The sequence below is a fragment of the Didymella exigua genome, assembly GCF_010094145.1.
Source record: "Didymella exigua CBS 183.55 unplaced genomic scaffold M421scaffold_11, whole genome shotgun sequence".
In the NCBI taxonomy this organism is placed as follows: Eukaryota; Fungi; Ascomycota; class Dothideomycetes; order Pleosporales; family Didymellaceae; genus Didymella; species Didymella exigua.
The window spans coordinates 715,646-740,461 of record NW_022984785.1 but is presented as its reverse complement, the minus strand read 5'-3'; the positions used below and the strand labels follow the sequence as shown (position 1 = coordinate 740,461).

The window sequence follows — 24,816 nt, the reverse complement described above, 5'->3', positions numbered from 1 at the left end:
ATTGAGTCTGAGCATGCTCATTGACAATGATTGGACGCCTGCAGAGCGCCTGCACAAGTGGGTCCAACACTCGACCCCAAGATGACGATGCGGATAGCAACGTACCCTCGGAGTGCGGCACATTCTCATCGACCAATGCATCGACACCTCATACGTCAAACACCTCGTCAACAGAACAGGGCACTTTCGATGGTTTGACACACTACATCGCATTAGGCTGTCTTCATCTAGAACATGATGTCTCTGCACCTTCTGACTCAACTTCCAACCCCGATTTTCCTTGGGACGAACTCTTCCATTCGCAGTTGCTAGAAGAAGTCAAGCTGATCATTGGTGTGCAAACGTCTCAACTGCTAGATGCGCGATGGATCCGGCTTTTCCTGTATCGCTCTGCACCCAACAGACTGCGCAGTGTTGCTCGGGTCTATCTGCTGCCTGAAGATTGGAGTCGCCGTTCGATAAGCCGCAGCAGTGGCACCTTGAGAAAAGCGCTTCGCCAGTTGCTTGACCGGATCGATGTGTCGCCCAATGCATGGGCTGGCGATGTTGCGGATGCCCAGGTACAAGCATTCGACCCCTGGGCCGGTCGATTGGACACTTCACTATACTACCTGTTCAACAAACTTCCTTCGCCAGCGCCAAACCCAGCCAACATCAGAGATCGCTATACTAGGCGAGCAGCCTTTGATCTTTTGGGGTCAGCGCAAGCTTCGGAGTGGGAAGATGACGGGCAGCAGCCACTCAAGGGGTTGAGGACGAGGCTTTATCCCTACCAAGCAAGGTCGGCAAGCCTCATGATTGAGCGCGAGGCGGCACCTCAACTCCAACTTGACCCGCGATTGGAGACACGCACGTCACCGAATGGCGAAAAGTTCCTGTACTGTGCGCGGGATGGCTCCTTTCTGCAAGAGCCGAGATTCTACGAGGCCAATCGTGGTGGAATATTAGCGGAGAGCATGGGTCTAGGCAAGACGATCGTTTGCCTCGCAGTCATACTTGCCAGCCAGGGCCACCAGCCCCGAATACCCGAGCTCTACCGACGCCCCTTGCCCATTCGTTCTCGTGTGGGCTCGTTGAAGGACATGGCAGCTAGTGTCCCTGCGCGATACGCCATTCCTGCCAAAGTATGTCTGGAAGAGACGGCAGAGGTCGCTGATGTGAACCTCCCTCGACTGAAGGCTGTGCTCGATGAGAACGTGCCATTCTATGAGATACCATCCGAAGTGCCTCGTATGAACCGCACGACTCGGATACCACCAGCTCGGCAGTATGTCATGTGCTCTGGCACCATACTCGTGGTGCCCAAGAACTTGCTCCACCAGTGGCAGTCCGAGATCAGGAAGCATCTCCTGCCACAGGCGCTGAAGATTCTCGTCGTTGACACAGTGTCTAAACGCGGTAGAGCAAAGACAACACCAGCCGAGCACACGGATTTAGATTTCACGAGTGAGCTACCAGCACCCACAGAGCTTATGAGATACGATGTGGTGCTCTTCACGCGCAATCGGTTCGAGCAAGAGATTCAAGACGGCGCAGACAGACAAGGTCGACGTAATGTAGCCGGCGTATCGCGTACCTGTATTTGCTCGTATATTGGCGCGACTCGCATCCCAGACTGCAACTGTTTTGGAAGCGGCATTGTGTATGAATCGCCTCTCTTGAAGCTTCATTGGTTGCGCATCATCATCGACGAAGGGCACAATTTCTCGTCGGCAAGCTCGAACGCGGTCCTGGTTGCAAAGCGAATCCAAGCTGAAAGACGATGGGTCGTTTCGGGCACGCCTGCAAAGGACCTTGTGGGCGTGGAAGTGGACATGTCGACGCTGGAGACCGAAAATGGAGACCCATCTTTGCTCCGTGAGTCAGTGATTGAGCAGCGCAAGATCTTCAATCTCGCAGACGAGTCGAAGGCCGTGAAAGCACTGGGCTCGCTCGCATCTCACTACCTGATGGTCCAACCTTGGTGTGCCTCGAGCGTCGAAGGCGGTCTTGATTGGGACGAATATGTCTATCGACACGAGCATTCATATCGGAAGACTTACTCGGGTTTCTCGACCTGCTTCGAACGGACCCTGCAAGGACTGGTGGTAAAGACAAGGCCGGAAGATGTCGAAAAGGATATCGTGCTACCACCTCTGAAGCACAACGTTGTCTATCTCCAGCCTTGCTGGTATGACAAGATGACAGCGAACCTGTTCATCCAGGTTCTTCGCGCTAACGCAATCACATCTGAACGGTCTGACGTCGATTACCTTTTCCACCCGAACAATGTCAAGGCAAAACATAGTCTGATTCGCAACTTGCGCCAATCGAACTTTACATGGACAGGTTTCAGCGTCGAGAATGTGGTAAGTACCCTCGAAACAAGCGCCAAGTACCTCTCAAGGGATGATAAGAAATGTACTGTCGAAGATTCACAATCTCTGCTCGAAAGCAGTCAAGCGGTAGCAGAGCTACCAGCAACTGTTGACTGGGTGGCTTTGAGCACTGCACATGAGGTTGGCGTTGCGGTCGAAGCCTGGCCAGCAGCATCTGAGGCAAGTTTTGCTTTTTCTTACCCCGACAAACCGACATTGATCGGCATGACTCAGCTGCTTGAAGGACAGCTGCATGTTGACAGTCACATCAAGTCCGACGTTACTTCTAGCAGTCTAGAGTCTGTCGGTAAAGCTTGCAAAGCCAAGATTGCTGCCATGGCCGAAGCGGAGCTCAAAGTCAGACATCCTAGCAACGATGCGTCTAATGACATTGAATCGACTCCCAAGAAGCCTGGCATACCCCAAGGGCTCACTGAAAATTCTCAGCCCTTGAACAGTCGACGAGCGTCTATACTTGCTAGCAAGACATCGCCCAATAAGCAGGGTAAGACCGAGCCTACAGGTACTCCAGAACCAACTACACCATTGCCGGCTCGACCGAGAAAGCGGAAACTTACTCACGACGACGAAACCGCGATCCTTCCTGACAATTCTCCATTGCTCGACACTCGCATCATTGCCACCACTTCGGCCAAACTCACATACGTCGTTGATAGAGTGGTTGAGCACCAGGACACCAAAAAGATCATCATCTTTTACGACGGAGACAACGCCGCGTTCTACATTGCACAAAGCCTTGAAGCCCTCTACGTCAATCACCGAATCTATGCACGACAGATCGACAATGAGAAGCGCTCAGAATATGTCAAGCTTTTCAACGAGGATGACTCGGTCAGGGTGCTGCTCATCGATGTCGCTTGCGGCGCGCTTGGTCTCAATCTGAATGCAGCCAGTATCATCCTCATCGTCAACCCGATCAACCGCCCGGGCCTGGAAGCCCAAGCTATCAAACGTGCCCACCGAATTGGCCAGACGAAGGAAGTCCTGGTCGAGACACTGGTACTCAAAGACACTATTGAGCATGCCATCTTCGAACGAGCAAAGAAGATGAGTCGCGCCCAACACTCCGAGGCCAAGGAGCTGGAGGACGATGCTGGTATCACTGAAATCATTCAGAACGCGCAGGTTTTGCCCGTGTCAAGTCACGAACAGGGCCTGGCGAAATTCGCATTGTTGAAGCTTCCACAGCAACTCTTCGGTCGACCCAATCGAGACAAGTATCACCGTATTCAGGTGAAGGATACGCCAGAGAAGGCTAGAAAGAGGCCGAAAGTCACTGTGAAAGGCTTGAACAGCACAACGCCCTCGAAGGGGAGTAAGGCGAGTACGCCGATCGTAATTGATGATGTTCCAGGAACAGGCTCGTGACAGGCAGGCTTACACCGGACCTTTGAGCGACTGGAGGAGCATATTTGAGCATGTTTCGAGCGAGTTGAGCGTCAGTATATAAGACCCAGCACTTCCACCGTCAATACCACTTCGGCGTTCACACTATGTCCGACCACCTACGTCATTTCCAACATCGATGAACACCTCCCTCTTCCACTGCCCTGTTCCAATCCCGTCCTCCGTCCGATAGAGCACCATTCGATCACACGGGAAACACATCGCAAGCCATCTGTAGCCAGACGCCCGCCTTCCCAGTTTACACATTTGTTTCTTAGGCTATACCGCTTTGCTTCGGAACCCCGACGACTAGAGCTCGCCAAGGTCGTCGCTATCACTGGGCATAAGAAATGGCAGACAAGCTTGGTGTTCGGGTTGACGGTATCGCTAGCGCCACGCGAGCCAAGTGCCATGGTCGGCATGCGCGAAGACAGCAGTTCTGCGGTGGCAGCGTGAGACTTCCACGAGGCGTTCTCAAGCCGTCGATAAGGCAAGCAATATTCTGCCACACAATTACTCTACGGATGCTCAGTTCTAAACGATATCGATTCCGAACATTTTGAGGTCAACAGCGGAGTGGTAAATGTGGAGGCGGGGAAGCCAAGAAGTCCTCCGCCCAAGCCACCACTGCCAAGCAGGTCGCGGACTCGTCATCGGCCAAGCATCCACGGTAGGGCTTACACTTCTCCGCTTCCATGTCTGCTACGAGAAACCCAAGACCGACATGACGGCACCAGGTCTAGCTGCAATCGGAAGGTGATCCTGAGGATAGTCAGGTACTTCGCGAACCTCGAGTATTTATACCAGCCGTGAAAGAGCGATAATGTCGATCAGTCGCAGTTGCATCTCTCCTCACTCCTCAAAGGAAGACAGTCAGGATGGTTCAGCTGCTTTCCCTCGCCGCTTTTTGCTCATCCCTTGTGGGATTGAGCAGTGCTGCTGCTCTTGGCACTGCCGAGGAGTACGCCGATGGATCTGTGCATGCCCGCATCATGGGTATGAAGATGGTACAACTGCTGGTATATGGAGGTGATCATAGCTAACATGCTCAGGCTGAGTGGGATGCTGAACTCGCCTCTGGCGCTATGGATAGCTCGCAGTACCCCGAGTTAGGACACACTGCTTGCAAGGACGGTTTTGCGGCCGCCATTCCCGGAGACCAGAACAACACCTTCAAGTGCAATAATGTGAGTATGTAGCCCTTACTCGGTGGGTCTAGGCTAACACTGTCAGATCGACCTGTACCACTTCCTGCCTCACGCGCAGCTCGGCAGTGTAGGTCAGGGCTCGTCCTCCTGGGGTTGGACCTCCGAGGATGGACGCGAGTTTGTGGCCATCGGCCAGTTTGACGGTACTGCATTCGCCGAGATTTCCAGCGAAGGCAAGCTCGTCTACCTTGGCCGCCTTCCCCCGTACGATCCTGTGGGCTCTCGATGGCGCGAGATCCGCATTCTCCGCGACTACGCGGTCATCGGCTCCGAGGCCATCAACTCGGGCGTTCAGATCTTCGACATGAAGAAGATTCTGGACCTCGACCCTGCCAACCCTCACAACTTCACCAATGACGACCTCACCGGCTACTGGAATGAGCTCCCCGTCGGCCGAACGCACAACATCGTCGTCAACCAGGAGCTCAACTACGCCATGGCCGTTGGTTCTGTCGGTGGCAACGAGACTATTCGTGTCCGCGGCGACCTGCCCTGCCGCGGTGGTCTCATCTTCCTGAACATGACTGATCCCAGTGCTCCATTCTCGCCTGGCTGCGCGGCTGGCGACGGTTACGTGCACGACGCCGAGTGTCTCGTATACCGGGGCCCTGACAAGCGCTACTACGGGCGTGACATCTGCTACGGCTACAACGAGGACACGCTGACCATCTACGACGTAACCAACAAGTCCGGCAACGTCACAAACATCATCTCCATCACCTCATATCCTGGCGCCGAGTACGTGCACCAGGGCGTCGTCAACAACGAGCAGTGGCAGGAGTACATATTCCTCGACGACGAGTTTGACGAGCGCGACGCAAAGGTCGGACCCATGACCCAGGGCCTGCCCACGACGCATATATTCGATATCCGCGACCTCGAGAACCCGCACTACAGTGGCAACTTCGAGGGCAAGCGCCGCGCCATCGACCACAACCAGTACGTCGTAGACGGCTTCCTGTACCAAAGCAACTACGGCGCGGGCCTGACCGTGTACGACATTGGCTCCATCACCACGGACCCCTCTGGCGACTCGGTCTGCGAGGCGGGATTCTTCGATATCCATCCTGAGGATGATGAGCTCGAGGGCGGCGGTACGGTCGCGTTCCTCGGCTCCTGGAGCAGCTACGCCTACTTCAAGTCTGGTTTTATTTTCGTCCACACGATCGAGCGCGGCTCCTTCGTCGTCAAGATGACGTCCAAAGCGTGCCCGAAGCCTGCTGTGTGCAAGTCGGACAAGTGCCTGAGTAGCTTGAGGGCGAGCAGCATCGAGGGCCGGCTGGAGCAGAGCGTTGAGTTCTGCGACAGCTATCTGAGGCGGTTGAATGATGGTGCGCAGGGAATTCCGGATTATGCACGCCAGGGCTGTGGTGGAAACGCGACGGAGGCTGTGGTTGCGAGGGTCAGCAGTGCGTGTGCGTGTGTGCCGACCGTGGCGGTGCCGGAGCTGCCGCGGACGACAAGCAGGCCGCCTGTGCCTACTGTGCTGCCGCCGAGGCGAGTTTAGAGAGAAAAACTCATAGTCTTGTTGCGGCGATGGCCGGCAGAGTCGGTGATGCCGTTTACAAATACCACAAGTTCGTGCAAGGAAACGTCTCCATCATCACACCAGCTCAAATCTGATAAAACCTGCTCCTGACTGCCAAACCATCTCACATAGCCACAGCCGCCAGACAGACATACTTATCCCCCCTCTTTACCGCCGCCCCGACCCACCTTCATCCTTCAAAATGCATGGCACGCCGCCACTCCTGGATCTACCAGTAGAGCTACATCTTGAGATTGTCTCGTATCTTCAGATTGCAGACACACCAGCATTCATGAACTAATGAGTAAATACTCTTCCGTCGGTGAAAACCAAGTGTTTTGACGAAGCATACACTGCACATATGCTCGTCTTCTCCACGCACCATCTCGTATTTTTTACCCCACGACATCGCGAACACCACACCCGTTGGTTAAGGTCAGTGGTGACTCTTTTCTCAGGGTTATAATAGCCGTTAACACCATGAAAACTGCAGCCCGCATAAAACCGCCCATGTCGAGATTGGACACCATGGGGGGTACGCTTTCAGTTGATTTTCGGTGGACAGAGACTCGCCACGGAGGGGTAGGCAGCGACGACAGAACAGCCAGCCGCGTCGTCGTGCGAAGTCGGTTTCTTCCATCTGCAGGAGAGCAATGGGATTGTGGGTGTGGGATGGCGTTGTGGAAGTAGTGATTTATCAGCCGTAGATAGAACGTGGAAGCATCCTTGTCAGGTCTGAAGTACGAAATTATCTGCAGATGGATCTCTGCAGGTCATAATATTAATGGTGCATGACGCTGTGAAGCTCTCACTTCTCTAAAACGAGAAGATACACAAGTAGGGCGAGGTTAAAACAGTGAAGACGAAAGTGAACTTTTGCTGGGAAGCCTGTATAGATGTTGGCTTCTAAAAGGCTCTGGAACTGCCATCAAGAGTTCGCTGTCAGGTCGTTGTAGTAATGAATCGTCTGGTCCGCACACCCAGCCGGAGTCTGGTACAGATAGTTGCCCAAGTTGATGTACAGCTGCTGTCCAGTGCACACATACCAGGCCGCAGAGTTCGGTCTCGTTAGACTCGCAACATTCCACGTCAGCCCGTCACCTTGCCACGCAAATTGACCGTAAGTGTTCTTCGCAGTCGAGAATGTGACAGACAGCGAGTTGTCGTTGATGTACCTCGTCTCCGATACAACGGCATAAAGAACCTGTACGGCTGCACCAGGCGCGGAGACTAGCTGAACGAGTTGCCCATCGACGACCTGAAATTGACCTGCCGTGGTGTAGTCATCGAGCAGAGCAGTACCGGTTGCGTACATGGGCTTCGTTTGCATGTATTTGTGGAAATTTGGCTCTGCTACAGCTATTGTCAGATCGAATCACAAGACAAAGAGAATTCATCATAAGCGATAGACTGGGACGACGTACCAACGGCGCGGATCCAGTAGTAACCACTCTGAAGAGTGGTGCCAGGACCAGACCCAGCGGGTGTGCCAGTCGCAGCAGGCGCGCTGGAAATTGCTGCGGTACTGGTCCCTACAGCAGTCGTTGTGAGCTTGGTTGATGTGAGCAGGGTGGTGACGACTGCTCCAGGTTGGCATTGCGAGTAGTAGTCACTGCTCGGTATTAGAAAAGATTTACTAAATGTCGAAACCTCTGTTGGCTTACTTGAGCTTCACGCAGCCAGAGCTTGCTGCACACGAAGTCTCTCCGCTCCAGTTGATCCCACCACCTTGGTGCTGTCAGAAATAATACGGAATGGTCCGGTGGGGAACCAACACTGCTGCCAATCTCCTACGACTGCATAAGCTGAGCCTGCCAGAAGCGCAACACTGTTGGCACTGCTAAAACGCATCTTGTGATGGAGCTTGGGATTGATAGATACGATGTTTAAACGGTGGTTTTCTGAATTCTACCTCGCACCTTCTGAACCTATCTTATACCACCGTGTCGTACACGTTATGCTCCTAGCTCTGGGTACTGTGCCGTCGGACCGCGCCAGCCGTGTAAAGTAATTGCACTGTACTAAGCGAAAGGCTGTGAATTGAGGCCACATGATAGGGAGAACAAGGCTTGATTAGACTTGTCCAGAATAAGCTCTCCGCCGTGCACCTGAGCTGAGCTTGACATGCACCGTGGAAGTTGGACCCGCAACTGAGGTTGTTTGACTTGGACAGCACGACCTTATCAGTGCTGAATACATCTCCGCCTGTGAGAGTCGGTACATCCCAGAAGATCACTTGTTACCGTTGCAGCAATAGTCAGTCGATTAACTTGAGTCACCGGGCAGCAGCCAATAGCGTTGTACGATGGGACAGAGGTGACTGGTGAGAGTCGAGTTCGTGGGGAAAAGGGCCTGGCCAGAATGAGTTAGCGTCTTTCTTATCGATTAACTTTTCCACTTCGACGCCACCGCGGCGCACACCACACGATCTCGAGAGGCCTCTCCATGTGCACACGATTGACTGAACTATCCTCTGCAAGATAAAGGAGCTTTGAAAGAACCAAAAAAAATCTCGGAGAGACTTAATCCTCAAAAACTACCTAGACAGGCGGCAATTGCCTTTCCACCATGGCGAAGAGAAAGCGCAACAATGCCGCCAGCAATGCCGTGAAGAAGCAGGCAACGGCAAGCCTCCCAAGCCCGCCTCACGAGAAGGAGACATCATTGGGAGCCCCAAGTATCCATGCAGTCATATCGCCAGAAGAGATGGAGATCGCAGTGGAGACACTTCAGTCGTTGACGGAACACCCGGTTTTGATCAAGTCGAAAGCGTGCAAAGACCTGCGAGCAGCAGTGTACAGCTTCCGTCAAGCTAGCACTACAGGAATGGCGGCAGCCGGTACGTTTACAAAATTCATGTATCGACTCAGAGTACTGACCCACGGCAGAAAACAGCAACCTCACAGCACGCATCTCTGCAGCACTCACAGATGGCAAGTACACTGATGCCATGATTCTGCTTGCAGAAATGCGTATCAGGAAAGAGACCCCATCACTGGGGGCTTTGTGCCGCTGGGTACGCACACTGGACGTCATCTCTGGACTGTCGATTCACGTACAAGTGCCCAGCCAAACAGTTGTTGGCAAGAATGCCAGCAACGAGGAACTAGTCAGGGTCCTGGATGCTATCCTCCGTGTGACTGGTCCCACAGACACCACATCCCACGGCATCGATGCTACTTCCGGGCCCATCTCGCTCCAGGAGACATGGGATCTACGACCAGCCACAGAGCCCACGCGACAACTGCGCCGCAGCGTCGCAGACAAGTCCATCTTCACATCGTCACCTATCAACAAGGACAACTTTCGCATCATCGAGACCACACCCGCACCTCTCCGTAAACCACCAAACCTCCACCCAGCAGTCCTTTTCGCCTCGCAAGACGACACAGTCTTCCTTGGCCAAGGCCCAAAGACAGAGGTTTACCACCATCCCATCGTGCCAAACCTACGTCTCATCCGCGACGTGCTGTCCCCTGAGGAATGCTCGTCCATTGTCGCCGCTGGCGAGACAATGGAGTTCATCCCCGACGCACCCATGCGACCTCAGGGCGAGGATACAAGCATCCTCGCGCACAACTTTTACTGGATCGTAGACCAGGCGTTCCACGACAAGCTGTGGGAGCGCGTGAAGGCGTTTGTGCCGGAGAGCGTGGGCGGGAGGAAAGTCAGGGGAATTAACAGAAGGTTCAGGGTATATCGGTACGTGCCTGGCGCCGAGTACAGGTGTCACATTGGTAAGTTCTCCCTCTGCTACACCGTCGTTCAATGTATGCTAACTTCTGTAGATGGCGCTTGGCCACCCTCAGGCATTGATCCCGTCACCGACGCGTACCAGTATGACGCATCGCCGTCCGACGCCCGGCAGTCGAGTTTGTTCACGTTCCTTATCTACCTGAACGACGACTTTCGCGGCGGCGAGACAACGTTCTTCGTCCCGAGCGTGAAGGAGGGCGTTATTAACGCGTACCCAATCAAGCCGATCATGGGCAGTGTGGCGGTGTTCCCGCACGGAGAGGCGGCGGGTGCGCTGCTGCACGAGGGTACGGGTGTGGTCGAGGGCGCGAAGTACGTGATCCGGACGGATGTCGAGTACGATATAGACGCGAGTGTTTGATCCACGAATGCATCGTCGCTCGTTCCAGCCTCCCGTGTGTGTGTGTGCTCGGTCGGTCGTGATGTTGTCGCTATCGTGAAAGCACTCGAAATCCGCACGCCGGCATTCGCGCTGCGCCGTGCCGTGTGCTAGCTGCGTATTTATTCTCCTTCACCCGCGGTAGCTCAACGCTCCTCTGTCCCCCCACCCACCGGCTCCGGTCGCCCAGAGAAAACCAGCTTATGCCCCACAACCTCGACAATCTCCAGCTCCTCGCCCCTCCTAGCGTCCCCATCCGCCTCTGCACCTCCCATCACCGTATCCTCACCCTCTGCACTCCCCCTTCTTCTCACCACCGCAAACCGCTTCCCCAATTTCTTACACTCGCCAACCATCCTCTGGTTCTCGCCCACATACAAATACACCCTCTTCATCCACTTCGCGTCCTCGGCGCCGTGGAGTGCAGGGTTGTACAGCGGGAACACGAGTTTGCCGACGCGTGTTGATGTCGCGCTCGAGGTGGGCGTTGGGAAGTGCACCGTGCCCTGGATCTCGAGCAGGGCGAGGCCGCTGGGCGTGTGCAGGAGGGGTGGGAGCGGGTTTGCGATGGTGGGTGGTGGGGTTTGGCCCGGTGGGTACAGCGGGACTGATGGCATTGCTGTGTGTTGCGGGGTGTGGATTATATACGGAGAGGATGAGAGTGCTGCGGCGGTTCGGATTATTGATTACGGGCCAGTGTTGGCTGTTCTGGCAGTCTTCAAACTTCGGAGATGCGGGAGACGCGTGGGGCGGCGCGACGCGTTTGCCGCCCTAGCGTTGCGGGGCAGTGACGGCATTGATCTCGCATTTTCAGAGACTTGTAATGATGGGTTCATGTTCTCATTATTTTGGTGTCTATGTACTACTCATCATCATCATCTCTGCACGGTATTATTACTCGTTGCACACTCTACGAGCGCTTGCCAAAGACCTTGTCGAAGTTGGTGAGGGTAAACCTGTAGCGGACGTTGTCGTTCTTGTAGACGCGCTCAACAGCCTGCTTGCAGCCCTCTTCGCTAATGTCGATTGTCTCGATCCAGCTTTTGATGTTCTGCTTCGACGCAAGCAGAAGCATCTCCTCCATCTCGGGCCTGTTGCCAATGTGCGAGGCACCCATGTAGCAGCCGTTAGGGGCGAAGGTCTGAGCAGGCATAGCGGGAAGCGGGTTGTCCGGGAAGCCGACCATGTGGAAGGTACCGTTGACCTTGAGGATGGAGAAGTACTCAGACAGGTCGAACTTGTCCGTAGCATCGGCGGTGTTAATGACGAAGTCGAACTTGAACTTGTAGTCGTCGGCCCAGCCCTTCTTGCTTGTGACGATGAAGTCCTTAGCACCCATCTTGAGCGCATCCTCCTTCTTGCTGGGAGAGTGGGAGATGACAGTCGTCTCAGCGCCGAGGGCAACGGACCAGAGGACACCGAAGTGACCGAGACCACCAAGACCGATGATACCGACCTTCTTGCCTGGTCCGGCTCCTAACCTCTTAAGAGGCGAGAATGTGGTGATACCGGCGCACAGCATGGGTGCGGCGATATGTGTCTCGAGGTTCTCGGGGATCTGGAAGACGAAGTACTCGTGAACACGGACGTGCGAGGAGTATCCTCCCTGAGCAACAGTGCCGTCAGGGTGCTTAGCACCATACGCATCGACCTGGTTGGGACAGTAGTTCTCCTGGTCGGCCTTGCACTGGTCGCAGGTGAGATCGGCACCGACCTGGGCACCAGAACCGACGCGGTCTCCAACCTTGTGCTTAGTGACCTTGGAGCCAACCTTGGTGACGCGGCCAATGACCTCGTGCCCGACGCACAGAGGAAGCGGGATATCCTCTCCCCATCCACCGGTGATGGTGTGAATGTCCGAAGCGCAGACACCACAGGCGTCTACAGCAATGTCGACGTCGTAGTCCTCAAACTTTTTAAGGGGAAGCTGGGCGTAATCAGCAATTGCATTGGAGTTAAATGATCGCACAACGTACCTCCTGACGCTTGAAGGTGCTCCAGTTCTTGATGTCGTTGACGGCGAACGCGTCAGTGGTCTCAGGGTAAGGCATGTTGGTAGATGTGTGCTTTGTTGGGTGTCCGAGAGGTGAAGATGAAGCTGGTGAGAAAGGAAGTTGTTGAGGGGCTGCTGCATATTTGAGTCGCTCCTCCCTTACGCTCCATAATATCGGTTCATTGATTTCCGCCAGTGATGTCAGCTGTGAGAGCGACATTAGTTCATATCATCCGTCATAGCTCCCTGTATACTTCGCGTGATTGGGCGGGTCTACAGGCGGCGAGGCCTTTGGTAGGCCGTTTCTGTCGGGTACCTTTTCGCGGCGTCACGGTGACGGAGCGAAAAGTTACAAGATGCGACATCGACGATAATTGCTGCAGAACTTCGCGCCTAGACTCTGACTATGCTGCGCCGGTAGCCGTCACGAAGGCGACTGCTTCGTTATTGAAGGTTTCATCTCAAGTCTCGAGACTGCAATGCCGTCATCGTTAATGTTTAAACGCTGCCCCACGTAGAACTTCAGCCTCCCCCACGACGTACAGAGGGGCAGCTTACTAAATGTGGCTCCACGAATCAAGAGACGCTCAGGTGCCAAGTCTCGATGCGATCGGCTTTCCCACCGACGAAGCGCTCTCCAAGTCGCTTGAACCATTCTCTTTGCAGGATGGGCCTGCCGACAGACCGACGATCGGCCTCCATCCTTACGATCTCTGATGAGAGTAGCATTCCTTCAGGCTGCACCGATCATCTCGAGTGTTGACCGAGGTGACTAAACTCAAAGATACCCGACAGCAGACGGAGCCTGTGGTCCACCTCTTACCTGTTCGGATCCTAACGGCTGCACACTACGGTCTTGAAAATACATCGATAGGTCTGCTCGGGTGCTGTCTCATTGTTGTGGTGCATGAGATCTGCCTGGGTCAATGTTCATCTCCTCACGAAGCTGCATCAGGTCGGCAGTGTGCAGCGCGATCGAAGTCGCTGAAGAGGTAGCTGCACGCGAGACTTGAGAAGGCGCCTGTGGTATATCAAGGTACGCATGGAATGTGACAGTGCGCCCATCATGTTCGTATAGTGAGGATGTCAAACGATAAATCGGCATCAGGAAGTTTGATGCGGTCGAGGTGCAGCAACTTTGACACCGTTTTGTACCTTCCTTTGGGTTCAGCCGGGTACTCTCGCGCTAGGCTTCTGTGGGGTAATTAGCACTATACTTTCCATCAACCACAGTGTCGCAATCACCATCTGACAGGAAAATACGTCAACATGCGATCATCGCACTTGCCTCGTATTATTCTGCTTCATCAACGTTCCGTCTCACCTCTTATCGAACGAGTGTATGTCCATAGACTTGGCACTTCAGGCGCAAGTGACGATGTACGATCCTCATCTACCAAGTACGTTGTCATATCCTCTCAGCATCTCCTATCAACGCGTGCGGTATATTTAGACTGTCGCAGATGATGTACCTGCATACAAAGCATTGAGGGGAGCGGGCTTAGTACAGTTAGCGGTCATACTACATTCTGAAACTCCACTTGTGAATAAACCGTAATGAGCCCGCCGTACTGGCAGCGGTAACTAAATGTCAACTCCGAACGCCGACACTTTCGAAACTTGAAGTGTGGACACAGCATCTGTTGGGCGACGCCGGGCTCCTGGCATCTCCACACGAGACTGGGGTATGACCGTTGTGGCCGACGGCAGAGCGCCATGAGGTATGTCGACAATACAGCATACCAGAAGTGGGAGATGTGGACGAAAGCAGACAAGCTCACGCGAGGCTTCAGATATACAATTTGGTTGGCAAGTCAAATGTGTAAGTTCTCGAGGCATACATTAAGCGGCACCTAATCGGTCACAGCGCAGGGATCAGCTCTTCAAGCTGGACGAGACGAGACCTAGATTAATTCCGACATGTCACCATTATTGCCAATGCCAGCGGCCATTGCAGACGATGACGGTCTCGCGCGACACAACAATGGGTTTGGTCCGGCAGCTGCAACTGGAAGGCTTCGCTGTTGAAGTGCGACGTTGCGCAAGGGCGCCATCTCAAACACTTGGTTATTTTTGGGCATACTGCGCAGGCTAAGTACTTGCTTATCCTGTGGCGACTCTTAGAGTGGCTAGGAGTCAGCGACGACATCCGGCAAATATCGCATTGGACGATAATCAAATTCCAATCCACCGCGAAAGCACTCCAAAGTGGTGGCTGTCGAGAGGTCCACGTGCTAGCGAACCTGGGCGATCGCCTTCCGTAGCGAATGGGAAGCCCGTTTCACTATAATCGGGTCGGACACTGTAAATGAACAATTGCGGGGAGCGCCTGACCTCCGCCGCGCCCAGCGTACTCGGCCAGGGTAGGTGGCTGATAGCCTGACACCTTTATATCCCAAAGCCGCCCTCACAGCCATGCGGTGGGGATGGCGATTTTGCTGCAGTCCACCTCCACATCGACAAGATGCCTATCTATCCACTCCAGTTCACCTGCTTGGGGGTGATTTGTGGTATGCCAGCACTGGCGACTGTTTTCGTAGCGCTGAGGATCTATACGCGGCGGAAGCTGAATTTAAGGCTGAGCTGGGGTATGTACTGCGTCCTTATGTTGGTGTCTGGAGTTAGGTTCTGACCATCACAGATGACTGGCTCATCATCTTGCCCACAATTTTATCGATTGCGCTCATTGGCCCCTCTTACAGACGTCAGTACCCCGAGGAAGGATATGCTTCCAGTCGCTAATCGAAGCAGATGTCAAGATGTGGCACATTGGCATTCACATTTGGGATGTTGATCCCAACACAATCGAGCCGAATTACGACGAATACTATGCAGTATGTCTTTCTAGTATGTGTGAGGCAAGCACAGCTGACCAAGATAGGTGCAAATGGCTTTCAACCTTCTCAATATTCCGATTTTACCACTCGTTAAGGCGTCCATCATTCTGCTTCTTCTACGCGCCGGATCGATTATCACCTGGCTCAAGAAGGTGCTCTACTGCATCCTTATCTTCACGGTCGGAAGCTCACTGATCCCATGGTTTCTGTACATTTTCACCTGCCCACCGCAGACCGGCAACACATGGAAACCACGAACTTTTGGGAACGTACACTGCATGGGCCGACACCGGATGGGCGAAATGCTGATTTGGGTGACCTGTGCAAATCTGCTTACCGATCTTCTCATTCTACCCATACCCTTCATCATTGTCCGAAGAATGATGAGCGCGCGCTTACGATCAAGAATCGTGGTTCTGACGGTCTTCGCATGCAGTCTGGCAGTGACTGGCATCGGGGCCGCAAAGATCTACCTCTCCTACCGCGACCGACTCTACAATCTCTACGTGCCAGACTGGACCTACCCAATCGACTATTGCATCAACCACATCGAAAACAATGTCGCCATCATTGTAGCCAACATTCCCATCCTGCGCGGCCTCGTTACACGCTGGGTCTTCAACTTCCGCTCCGAAAAGACCGGCCCAACAGAGCGCCCCATCCCGCTGCGCAGAAAATCAGGCATCTCAGACAGAGCGCACAAAAAGCATAGAAATCCACTCATGCGCCGCCTACTCCCCTGCATCGACGACTTCTCCTCCAGCCTCGCGACACCCGAGCGCTCAAAGCAGCGCCCCGAGCGCATCCTAAGCGGCACATCCATGACCCAAGCGCAGTCAGACTCCCGCGGGAGGAAACTGAGCACGTACCTGAGCCGCTCCAGCAATGGCTACGAAAGCGCGGACAGCAACGAGAAAGGCACTGTGCGCGCGACGGTGACGAGCATCGGTAGCGCGCCCACGCTCCTCGGGTCTGCGAACCGCGAGAGCAGACACTGGGATGGCAGCTTGCTGCACGCAAAGCGCAGTAGCCCTACGCTGCGCCCCGTCGAGCCATTCGGCAGCATGGAGCCACTGAGCGAGATTCAGCCGCTGGAGCAGGTGCGGATGCGCAGCGCATTGGATGGGGAGGCGTTTGATCTTGTAGATCTAGAGGAGGGCTGGCTGTTTGAGGATCGAAGTCGGAATCGATCGTTTGTTGAGTAGCGAGCGCAGCGTTGCTTTGAATTTGATACCCACAAATCGTACGTGTTTGAGCGAAGATGGGGGTCTTATACATGCTAGTTCTACATGTCCATCTGCCTACGTCCTTTCTCTCATGGATCCCCCTGCGCAACGACTCCACCGTATACGCACTGCTCCTCAAGACTTGCACTCCTCTACATCCTAAAGATCAGCATCGGCTATAGCATGCGGCACGGCGCGTTCCACGGTACTGATCGGTCAACGACCCATCCCAGCCTCGACCACTTGCGATGAGTGCTGAACCGGCACCGAGGCCCGCATTCCCGTACTGATCGCACCCACGTCTTGAGGCTGCCGAATTGCGAAATCCGGGGTAAAAGCCATGTGTTCACGTGGCAGGCAAGGGTTTGTCGTTCCTTTCGCCCCCCCCCCCCGTGAGCATTGGTAGGAGCCGAATGTGTGCATGAGCATGTCGAAGAGGGGAAGCCGGCATCGCTCATATAATGACAGTGGGGGCTAGGAAGGGTTTGCAAGACACGCCTCGAGAGCGTCACAGGGCAGGCCTTGCAGCGAAACACAAAGAAGTGCTGTGCAGCTGAAGGACTGCGTTGACAAAGGGCTTACTGCAGTAAGACAGCAGCACCACGCAGCAAGACAATGGGGGCTGGTACTCCGCTATCCAATTCGTTCACGACACTGAGCTGACTGACGGCATTCGCGAATGCAAGTCCTCCGCAGTGCACCAGGCTGGTGATCAACGAGCACCACCCCACACACTGCTTAGCTCAGACTGCGTCATTGTTGGGTAGCCACAAAAGCCTGCCTCCGACAAGGAGCGGAGCATCGCGGGCAGGAATTGACGCAAGTCCATAGCAGCTTCGCTGTGAGCCTAAAGAGAGTTAAGAGGATGGCGAGACCACTTTGTGGAGTCGATGTACCTATTGGAAGTACCTAGCTAAAGGTAATATAGGCTCCGAGGGCCTTGCGTAGTCTTGCAATCTATTTGCCCCGCTGTTGATATGGATAAAATAAGCCAGGATGGCTGACCAGCATGATCTCAACGTTACTTGGCTGAGAACTTCGGGAAGTTCAAATCGGGCGATAATAGTAATTCATGCGAGTGGTTAGTCAGAGTTAATGTGTCAATGGCGATAAATTTAGAGCATGAGGCAAATGTGGGGATGCGTGTAAATTGTTGTTGCTCACGAGCTTTAAACATAGCGACTACCGAGAGCATATTGCGCTAAAGCCGCGCGCCTTTGCTGCTGAGAAAGACTTTTGCAAAATTCTCGACAGAGAGAAGGGTGACTTTTGAAGTCCTGAACGATGAATATCTTAAGAAACTTTGGCTTACATCCGCGCAAATGGTGGGTGTGACGGGGTATTACTGGCGAACGACACCTGCATGTCAGCAGGTGACAGTCGAGGCCTGATTGCATATTGCGGGTGACAGGGGTACAAAACTTGGGCGATCGTACGCGGTCCGAAAGATTGGGGTAGGTACATGATCGTCAAACTCATAATGAGAGCAAAGCAGCTAAGCCGGCGGCAGAAAGGGCGACCCCGAGTGAAGCCAGCGTCATGTGTGCTGACGAGCTTTTTGCTGTCGTTGCATTTCCGGAGAGCTGTTCGGCAAGAGTTACTTCGTCATTGCGGACACAGCCTGTCTTCGCTGTAATCTCGCTTGGACAGACAACTCGTTTGAAGTTCGCGCTGTGAAACGTTAGAGACGTGGCAGCTCGAAGAGACCCACGCACATACCTGGGAAAAGAGGCGTCTTCCAGCCAATCGAAACGCCACCGACAAGCGGCTTGCAACGACTCGGGGAGGTTTTTGCAATCGTCTTTCGTGGCAACGCCTTCATGGTCTTGGCCGAAAACGGATTGGGAAACGCCATACTGTGTCGCGCATCCATCAGCCGAAGTCGTGTTGCCGCCAGGTACCTGGAGAGAGATTAGTGTACAGTTGTTAGCAACTATGAGTGGACTTACCGCTAATGTGAATCGATTTATTGTGTTGACGTCGTAGGCAGTATTGGATGCTTGCACAATCATCCTTTTCCCTCTTAAGGGCTCACTTGTAAAGTCAAGCTGGTAGCATGCGCAGCACCATGCGTCTTCAATCGAACCACCCACAAGCGCCTTGGTCAGGTAGACGCCTGCGAAACCATATGAGAGTGTGTCATTAATAGCCCAGGGCTGTTGCTGCGAACAGGCGAACGCAGTACCGCCATTGCAGCCGGTGCCAGCATCGATGCTGATCGGGTTTCCGTCTGCTGAGCAGGATCCCACAGGGTTATTCACCGACGCTTTGCCTTTCCATCCACATGACGGTTTGCAACAGTCCCAGTAACGAGTCGTGAGCGCTTCTCCACTGTAGTTCAGGTTGGCGCACCTCGCCAGGACTACGAAGAGTTCCAAGACAAGAAAGAGGTTGTGCTGCGATGTAGGCATCATTGCGTGATGAAAGAAGTAAATGTGAAGCAAAGACCAGAAGGCATGGTTTGATAACAGGGGCAGTTGCGGGCCACGAAATTGTATTTCAACGGTGTGAAGGAGGGGCTTGCTTTCTTCGGACGTCCATAAGGAGAAATTACTTTGGTGATGCAGTCGTAGCGGTGACATATGCTGCACCTGAGCCGTTGTCGCGCAGGGATCGGCTAAGGCCGAACTATTGTAAGGGCTAGTGATCCTTAGTGGCCCAAAATGACATGTAACCGAGCCCACTCGGATCAATGCGCCCCTTGCAATTTACTGTGAACGCCTTCCCCACACTTTCGCAACACGGTGTTTCGCTCCCCGCAATCGGACCGTGGCTTTCTATTCCCACTGAGGCATCTAGGTATTGCTGTCTCCAATGGAACCCAGTAATCCCTACGAGAACGGTTCTGACTCGAACTTTTACTCGTTCTCCCGAGGTTCGTCGGCAGTCGTTTCAGGGCTGTTCATACCAAAAATACCGTGAAGCCATTGTCGTGGGAGTCCTTGCTACGCTTAAGCGAATTACGCCGTATCTACATCGGCACTATGCAGTCGTATATCAGTCTGTATCTGCAAGGGCGTGACAGAGAACTGGAAATCGAAAGGCACGTGGCGTTGTGGCTGGCGGGTAACCCGCCTGCAAGGCGCTGGGCCCTGTGCGTGATCGCCTGTGTCAAGATTCAAGATTGGATGCAGGCGCATACAGTGCATCAGACCGAAGTCAACAGGATATTGCATATGCCGCAAGGATGCACTTCGGCAGTTGCAGGCGGTTGGCAGGCTGTGCTCTTGTCAATGCTTCATTTTGTCAGCGATATCATCGCACTAGCACTTTGGATGGAAAGGAAAGGGCTTGCCGAGTCGCACCACCGAAGCTGCGAAAGCAGTAGACGTGACAGATGATGGAAATTAGCAGATTGACCAGCGATGCCTGATTGTCAAGTATGTAACACGATTGGATAACTGTTGGACCTCTCACCTGCACAACGATCTCGTAAGGGCGTCATACGCCTCCTCTGCCTTTGGCAACTAGGCCTTTCTGTCCCGAACTGGTGGCTCCTGCAAGCAGCAATGTAGCCTGTCTGATTGTAGAGCACAGACATCAGTATCTCTGGAATAGTTCAGTATGCTTAAAATGGGTCCTGGGCTGCATCATCTGTGTGGACTTGCTATATTTGATCATGGCATTATGGAGGATTGTCTTGCGCAGGGGTAAAGTTCGAAAGTGAGGTCGAGAGTGATACCCGAGGCTTTCCGAGAGACTCGAAGCGCGATACTCTTGTTGAAAAGGACAACTCTTGCCCCGAAGTGCCATTATCTGCAATCTACAGCTGTGACCAAAAGATGGACATCGTATACACGCTATGGCATGCACCCTCGGTAAAGACCTAGCGAGCAGGGAGATGTAATGCGGCGGCATCGACTTCCTCTGCAAATGTTGTTAGTGGTGGTTTTGATTACTCCATGCAAGAATCGTACGTTGCGAGCTTGTTGGAGTATTGGTGGATGTCTAAAGTGTGGCGAGGTTGACGAGAAGGGTTGTGGACGCTGCTGATTTGGGACAGACTGGCTCAAAGAACAAAAGGGAGTTGGAAACTGGATATGGTATGCATTGCCTTCCTGATGCTGGACGGAAGTCGCTACAAGCGCGTGGCACGCAAAATCGTTCTTGCCATCAGTCTCAAAGACGCTTCTCATTCGAAGGGAGAGCAACATGTGCAAACCCACCCTTGATTGAACCGCTCTTATTTTTGTATTTTTTGTCTATTTGACCTTGATTCCTGTGCGTGCGTTCTATACACCACGGCGACCACCAACAGTTTTCAATGTCTCCTTCATAGCATCTGTCAACTTGCTTGCCAACAAGTCCTTGAGACCCTTCTTCTCCGGCTTAGGCATGAATCCAAGCTCGATGAGATAGCTGATGTAGGTCCCCACCGTGTCCTCTGTGACAGCACCGCCAGCACTCCAGTCCTGTCCTGTCCACTTCTCGTCCTCTTTGAGCGCCTTGGCTGCATTCCTATCGTCCATCTCTGGCGCCTTGGTGTCGGCGGGCAAGTCACCAGTAACAAAGTGGTAAAGCGGAAGTAGTGCGTTCTCCTCCTTTGTGCCCGAGCGGTCAGCAACGTAGGCCTCCATGTTCTTCTTCCACTCAGAGTACGGGACTTCGGGGACGTTGTAGCCGTAGGATTCGAGCGAGCCGAGGAACTGCTGGAATGTGATACGTGGGTGCGAAGTGATCTGTGACACACCGAGCGGCGCAACAGGTGGGTTGAAGGTCGATGATACTACAACACGCGCAACCTGGTTGACGGGAACCATGTTGATTGTGTTTCTGATGTCTGGACGAGACTTGAGCTGGACACAGCTCTTGAGGATTCGGATGAGAAAGTCATCAGTGTTGGTTGTGCCGTTCTCTGGATCTCCGAGGACGTAGCCAGGGCGGATCACGCACCCGTTCAGACCACGCTTGCCAGCTGCACGAGTGATGTATTCAGCAGCCCACTTGGACTGGCCATATCCTGTGCCGAGACCCTTGCGAGCGCCCTCAAGGTCGTCTTCCTCAAGTACGCCAGTACCACCTTCGGCAAGTGACCTCTCTGAAAGCTTGACGAAGTAGTCAGTGTCAAGGACGGACGTGGATGAGACCAGGCCAAAGTTCTTGGCCTTGCCGGTAGAGCAAAGCGACAGAGCAGTCATTGTAGACTCGACGTTGGGACCGCGCAGCCGGGAGTAAGGCAAGACCCAGTGCACAAGAGCACCGTTGTGAATAACAACATCAACTGAGTCGCAGAGAAGGTTCCATGTGTTGGGCTCAAGACCAAAGTTGGGCTTTTGGAGATCACCGACAAGGGGCTCGAGGCGGGACTCCCAGCTGTCCTCCCAGATGCCGTATGCCTCGCAAGTTTTTCGCACACGGTTGAGCGCACTGTCAAGATCCTTCGCGCGAACCAAGACAGTAACCTTACCGGGACGTGCGAGAAGGTCACGTAGGATGTATGCTCCAAGAAATCCGGTGGCACCCGTGAGGAAAGTGTGAATATCCTCGCCAGGCTTCAGTGCTTCCCTGGTTTTGAAGTCGCTCAGATGAGCAGCGAGATCTCGTGCATCTGCAGAGTAGGCTTCGTCTTCTGGGTCGTCGTCGATAGCCTCTGCAGTATCCAGACGCAGACCGATGGGATCGATCGCCTGATCGATGTTCGCAGAGAAAGCGCGAAGTGTGGGGTACTGGAAGATCGTAGTCATTGGCACGTCGATGTCAGTCCATTCCTGACGAATCTTAAATAGAAGCTGTTGGGCAATGATGCTGTGTCCACCAAGGTCGAAGAACGAGTCGCTGCCGCTGACAGCCTCAGCCGTAACACCGCGGTCGCTGAGCAGGTCAGCCCAGATCTCGGCCATCTTCTGCTCAGTAGGTGTCAACGCCTGGCCAAGCTGCGACGGTCGCCTAGCGCCAGCCGCTGCGATCTCCTTGGGCTCAGGGAAAGGCAAAGCTGGACGGTCGATCTTGCCATTGGGATTAAGAGGGAATCGCAGCATGGGAACAATGACCGACGGAACCGCATATGAAGGAAGCTTCTTCTTGAGATGCTCGCGCACATCGTCTCTCAGGTACTTGAAGCGCTTGAGCATGGAAATCATGTCTGTCTCCTCGGTAGAGGTCTCGTTGGCGCCACGCTCCTCAAGCCAATCGTACCACCGCTTCATCTCGGGCACGATGTAACTGACGAGTTGAGGCTCCTCGTAGGCGTCACGCTTGAGCAGTGTGACGTTCTCGCGAACCAGCGGGTGGGCGGACAGATGCGAGTCGATCTCTCCAAGCTCGATACGGAAACCACGAATCTTGACCTGGGAGTCGACGCGTCCAGTGCAGTGGACGTTGCCGTCTGGTCCGTAATGGCCGAGATCTCCGGAGCGGTAGAGTCTGTCGCGGGGGCCCTTGTAGAATTGTCGCCACGGCTCGGCAGCGCTCTGGCTCTCAACTCTTTGCTTGTCTTCCTCAGCCCACTTCTTTGGGTCAACGAACCAGTTCTCGACGAATTTGGAAGCTGTCATATCCGGCAGACCCAGGTATTCCTCAGCAAGACCACCTGCCCGCACGTAGATTTCTCCACTCTCACCAATGCCACACATCTTGTTACGGTCGTCGCGGTTCACGACCAACAGTTGCACGTTGTTCATACCGCGACCTGCAGGTACGACATCGCCGATGCTGTCCAGGAACTCGGGTGCTTCGGTAGCGCTTGGGACTTCGAAGTAGCTGACAGCGCGCTGTGTCTCCGTCGTGCCGTACATGTTGACGACGCGTACGTTCGGTGCGAGGGCCTGCAGTCTCCTGACGTCACGCTTGATGAGTAGATCACCAACAAAGAATGAATGGTGCAGCGTGGGGAAGATAGCCGAAGCACCGCCAACCAAGATCTGTCCCATGGCTGGAGTCAAATGTGTGACTGTCGCGCCGTATTTGCGCATCCACTCAGCCAATTTTTCGTGCTGGATATCCTCCTTGCTCGGTACCAGCAGCTGGGCGCCAAGGAAGAGAGGCGTGAAGATGTCACGCTGGATGGGGTCGTGTGCGATACCAGAGAGCATGGTGAACTTGTCGTGCTCGGACAAGCCAAATGTCTCGGCCATCCACGGGAAGTAGTGGGTGAGGGAGAAGTGTCGGCCTTTGACGCCCTTGGGCTTGCCCTCAGACCCCGATGTAAAGGACAGCGTCGGTGTCGAGTCTGGACCGACCAGAACGCCTGGCAGGTCTGCCTTGCTCGTCTGCTGCTCTTCCAGAACGTCCTTGCCGTCTCTGGCGCCTCCCACCAGCGAACCATCTTCCTTGAGCTCGAGAGCCGGTACTTCGGTCTTAAGCTGCAGGTTGTCTGCGATGTATTGGCGGACCTGATCGGAAATCTGGCCTGCTTCTTGTGTGGCCTTTTCGATGACTACGAGGGCGCGGGGCTGGGAGACTTCGAGGTAGATGCACTGGCGATCTGGAGGGTATCTGGAGCTGATCAGCGCTACTTGGAATCGATTGGTTTGTTATGCCTACAGCGGGTCCAGCACTGAGAAGGTCGCGCCTGCCGCCAGTACAGCCATGATGGCAACGACCAGGTCAACGCCGCGGTGAGCGAAGATCATGACAACATCTCCTCTTTGGATGCCACTCTGGACGAAGTGATGTGAAAGCACCGAGACGGCCTCGAAGATGTGCTTGTATGTGAATGCGCGCTCTGGCGTCCTGCTTGTAGCAGTCTCGACTACGCATCGTCGCTCGGGGTGCTTGCGCGCGTTCGCAGCGAAGATCTCGTGGATCGGACCCTTGAAGTCAGACCACTTAAGGTCTGCTGTAGGGTCCGGGATATTTGCTTGGGCGTTGGAGCTCATGGTCGCGTTCGATTGCGATATGCAGCTCTACAAGATTATACGGTGGGGTCGTGGGTGGGTACCAATGGACTCAATCCAACCTGGCTCTTGTCTATAAGGTTTGATTGAGGATTCCACAGGAAGAAGCGTGCATCCCTCTATGACTGTATCCAGAGGGAAAAGCCCAGAGAAGATTGATCGAGGGATGACGCAGAGGGGGACATGCTTCGACTCATGCGGTGTCGGCGTTTCAATCGGCCCTGGTCCCGCACTAAATTTTAGGGGAGCTCGAAGTTCAGCCCTATAGGACTTTCGCGCTACCCGTGCGG

The 24,816-nt window shown here is 54.1% G+C and overlaps 9 protein-coding genes across 9 annotated transcripts; 4 read left to right on the top strand and 5 right to left on the bottom strand.

Annotated features, from left to right (window-relative positions):
- Positions 1-26: 26 nt before the first annotated feature.
- Positions 27-3,746, top strand: M421DRAFT_61347 (uncharacterized protein; the record flags this gene model as incomplete). The annotated part of the gene is made up of 2 exons (XM_033595877.1): positions 27-2,714; positions 2,766-3,746. The coding sequence occupies 2 exons, from the start codon at positions 27-29 to the stop codon at positions 3,744-3,746; spliced, it is 3,669 nt and encodes a 1,222-aa protein (XP_033449683.1).
- An 896-nt stretch (positions 3,747-4,642) lies between these two features.
- On the top strand, positions 4,643-6,479 carry M421DRAFT_91887 (uncharacterized protein; the record flags this gene model as incomplete). The annotated part of the gene is made up of 3 exons (XM_033597983.1): positions 4,643-4,783; positions 4,817-4,951; positions 4,998-6,479. 3 exons carry the CDS (start codon positions 4,643-4,645, stop codon positions 6,477-6,479), a joined length of 1,758 nt encoding a protein of 585 aa, XP_033449682.1.
- Positions 6,480-7,428: 949 nt separating this feature from the next.
- Positions 7,429-8,351, bottom strand: M421DRAFT_4571 (carbohydrate-binding module family 1 protein; the record flags this gene model as incomplete). The annotated part of the gene is made up of 4 exons (XM_033594679.1): positions 7,429-7,853; positions 7,925-8,112; positions 8,165-8,228; positions 8,276-8,351. 4 exons carry the CDS (start codon positions 8,349-8,351, stop codon positions 7,429-7,431), a joined length of 753 nt encoding a protein of 250 aa, XP_033449681.1.
- Positions 8,352-9,068: 717 nt separating this feature from the next.
- On the top strand, positions 9,069-10,617 carry M421DRAFT_60988 (prolyl 4-hydroxylase; the record flags this gene model as incomplete). The annotated part of the gene is made up of 3 exons (XM_033595835.1): positions 9,069-9,339; positions 9,389-10,237; positions 10,289-10,617. 3 exons carry the CDS (start codon positions 9,069-9,071, stop codon positions 10,615-10,617), a joined length of 1,449 nt encoding a protein of 482 aa, XP_033449680.1.
- Positions 10,618-10,781: 164 nt separating this feature from the next.
- On the bottom strand, positions 10,782-11,252 carry M421DRAFT_61264 (uncharacterized protein; the record flags this gene model as incomplete). The annotated part of the gene is made up of 1 exon (XM_033595866.1): positions 10,782-11,252. The coding sequence occupies one exon, from the start codon at positions 11,250-11,252 to the stop codon at positions 10,782-10,784; it is 471 nt and encodes a 156-aa protein (XP_033449679.1).
- A 293-nt stretch (positions 11,253-11,545) lies between these two features.
- M421DRAFT_60782 (NADP-dependent alcohol dehydrogenase C) lies at positions 11,546-12,686 on the bottom strand (the record flags this gene model as incomplete). Its single annotated transcript, XM_033595819.1, has 2 exons — positions 11,546-12,562; positions 12,612-12,686. The coding sequence occupies 2 exons, from the start codon at positions 12,684-12,686 to the stop codon at positions 11,546-11,548; spliced, it is 1,092 nt and encodes a 363-aa protein (XP_033449678.1).
- A 2,406-nt stretch (positions 12,687-15,092) lies between these two features.
- Positions 15,093-16,670, top strand: M421DRAFT_4567 (uncharacterized protein; the record flags this gene model as incomplete). Its single annotated transcript, XM_033594677.1, has 4 exons — positions 15,093-15,216; positions 15,270-15,332; positions 15,380-15,462; positions 15,510-16,670. The coding sequence occupies 4 exons, from the start codon at positions 15,093-15,095 to the stop codon at positions 16,668-16,670; spliced, it is 1,431 nt and encodes a 476-aa protein (XP_033449677.1).
- Positions 16,671-17,828: 1,158 nt separating this feature from the next.
- M421DRAFT_419958 (glycoside hydrolase family 45 protein) lies at positions 17,829-19,265 on the bottom strand. Its single transcript, XM_033592308.1, has 3 exons — positions 18,641-19,265; positions 18,413-18,592; positions 17,829-18,364 (listed from the first exon to the last, which is right to left on the bottom strand). Exons 1-3 carry the CDS (start codon positions 19,100-19,102, stop codon positions 18,167-18,169), a joined length of 840 nt encoding a protein of 279 aa, XP_033449676.1. The 5' UTR covers positions 19,103-19,265; the 3' UTR covers positions 17,829-18,166.
- Positions 19,266-20,714: 1,449 nt separating this feature from the next.
- M421DRAFT_419957 (L-aminoadipate-semialdehyde dehydrogenase) lies at positions 20,715-24,717 on the bottom strand. The gene is made up of 2 exons (XM_033592307.1): positions 24,174-24,717; positions 20,715-24,125 (listed from the first exon to the last, which is right to left on the bottom strand). The coding sequence occupies exons 1-2, from the start codon at positions 24,506-24,508 to the stop codon at positions 20,924-20,926; spliced, it is 3,537 nt and encodes a 1,178-aa protein (XP_033449675.1). The 5' UTR covers positions 24,509-24,717; the 3' UTR covers positions 20,715-20,923.
- Between the last annotated feature and the right edge of the window lie 99 nt (positions 24,718-24,816).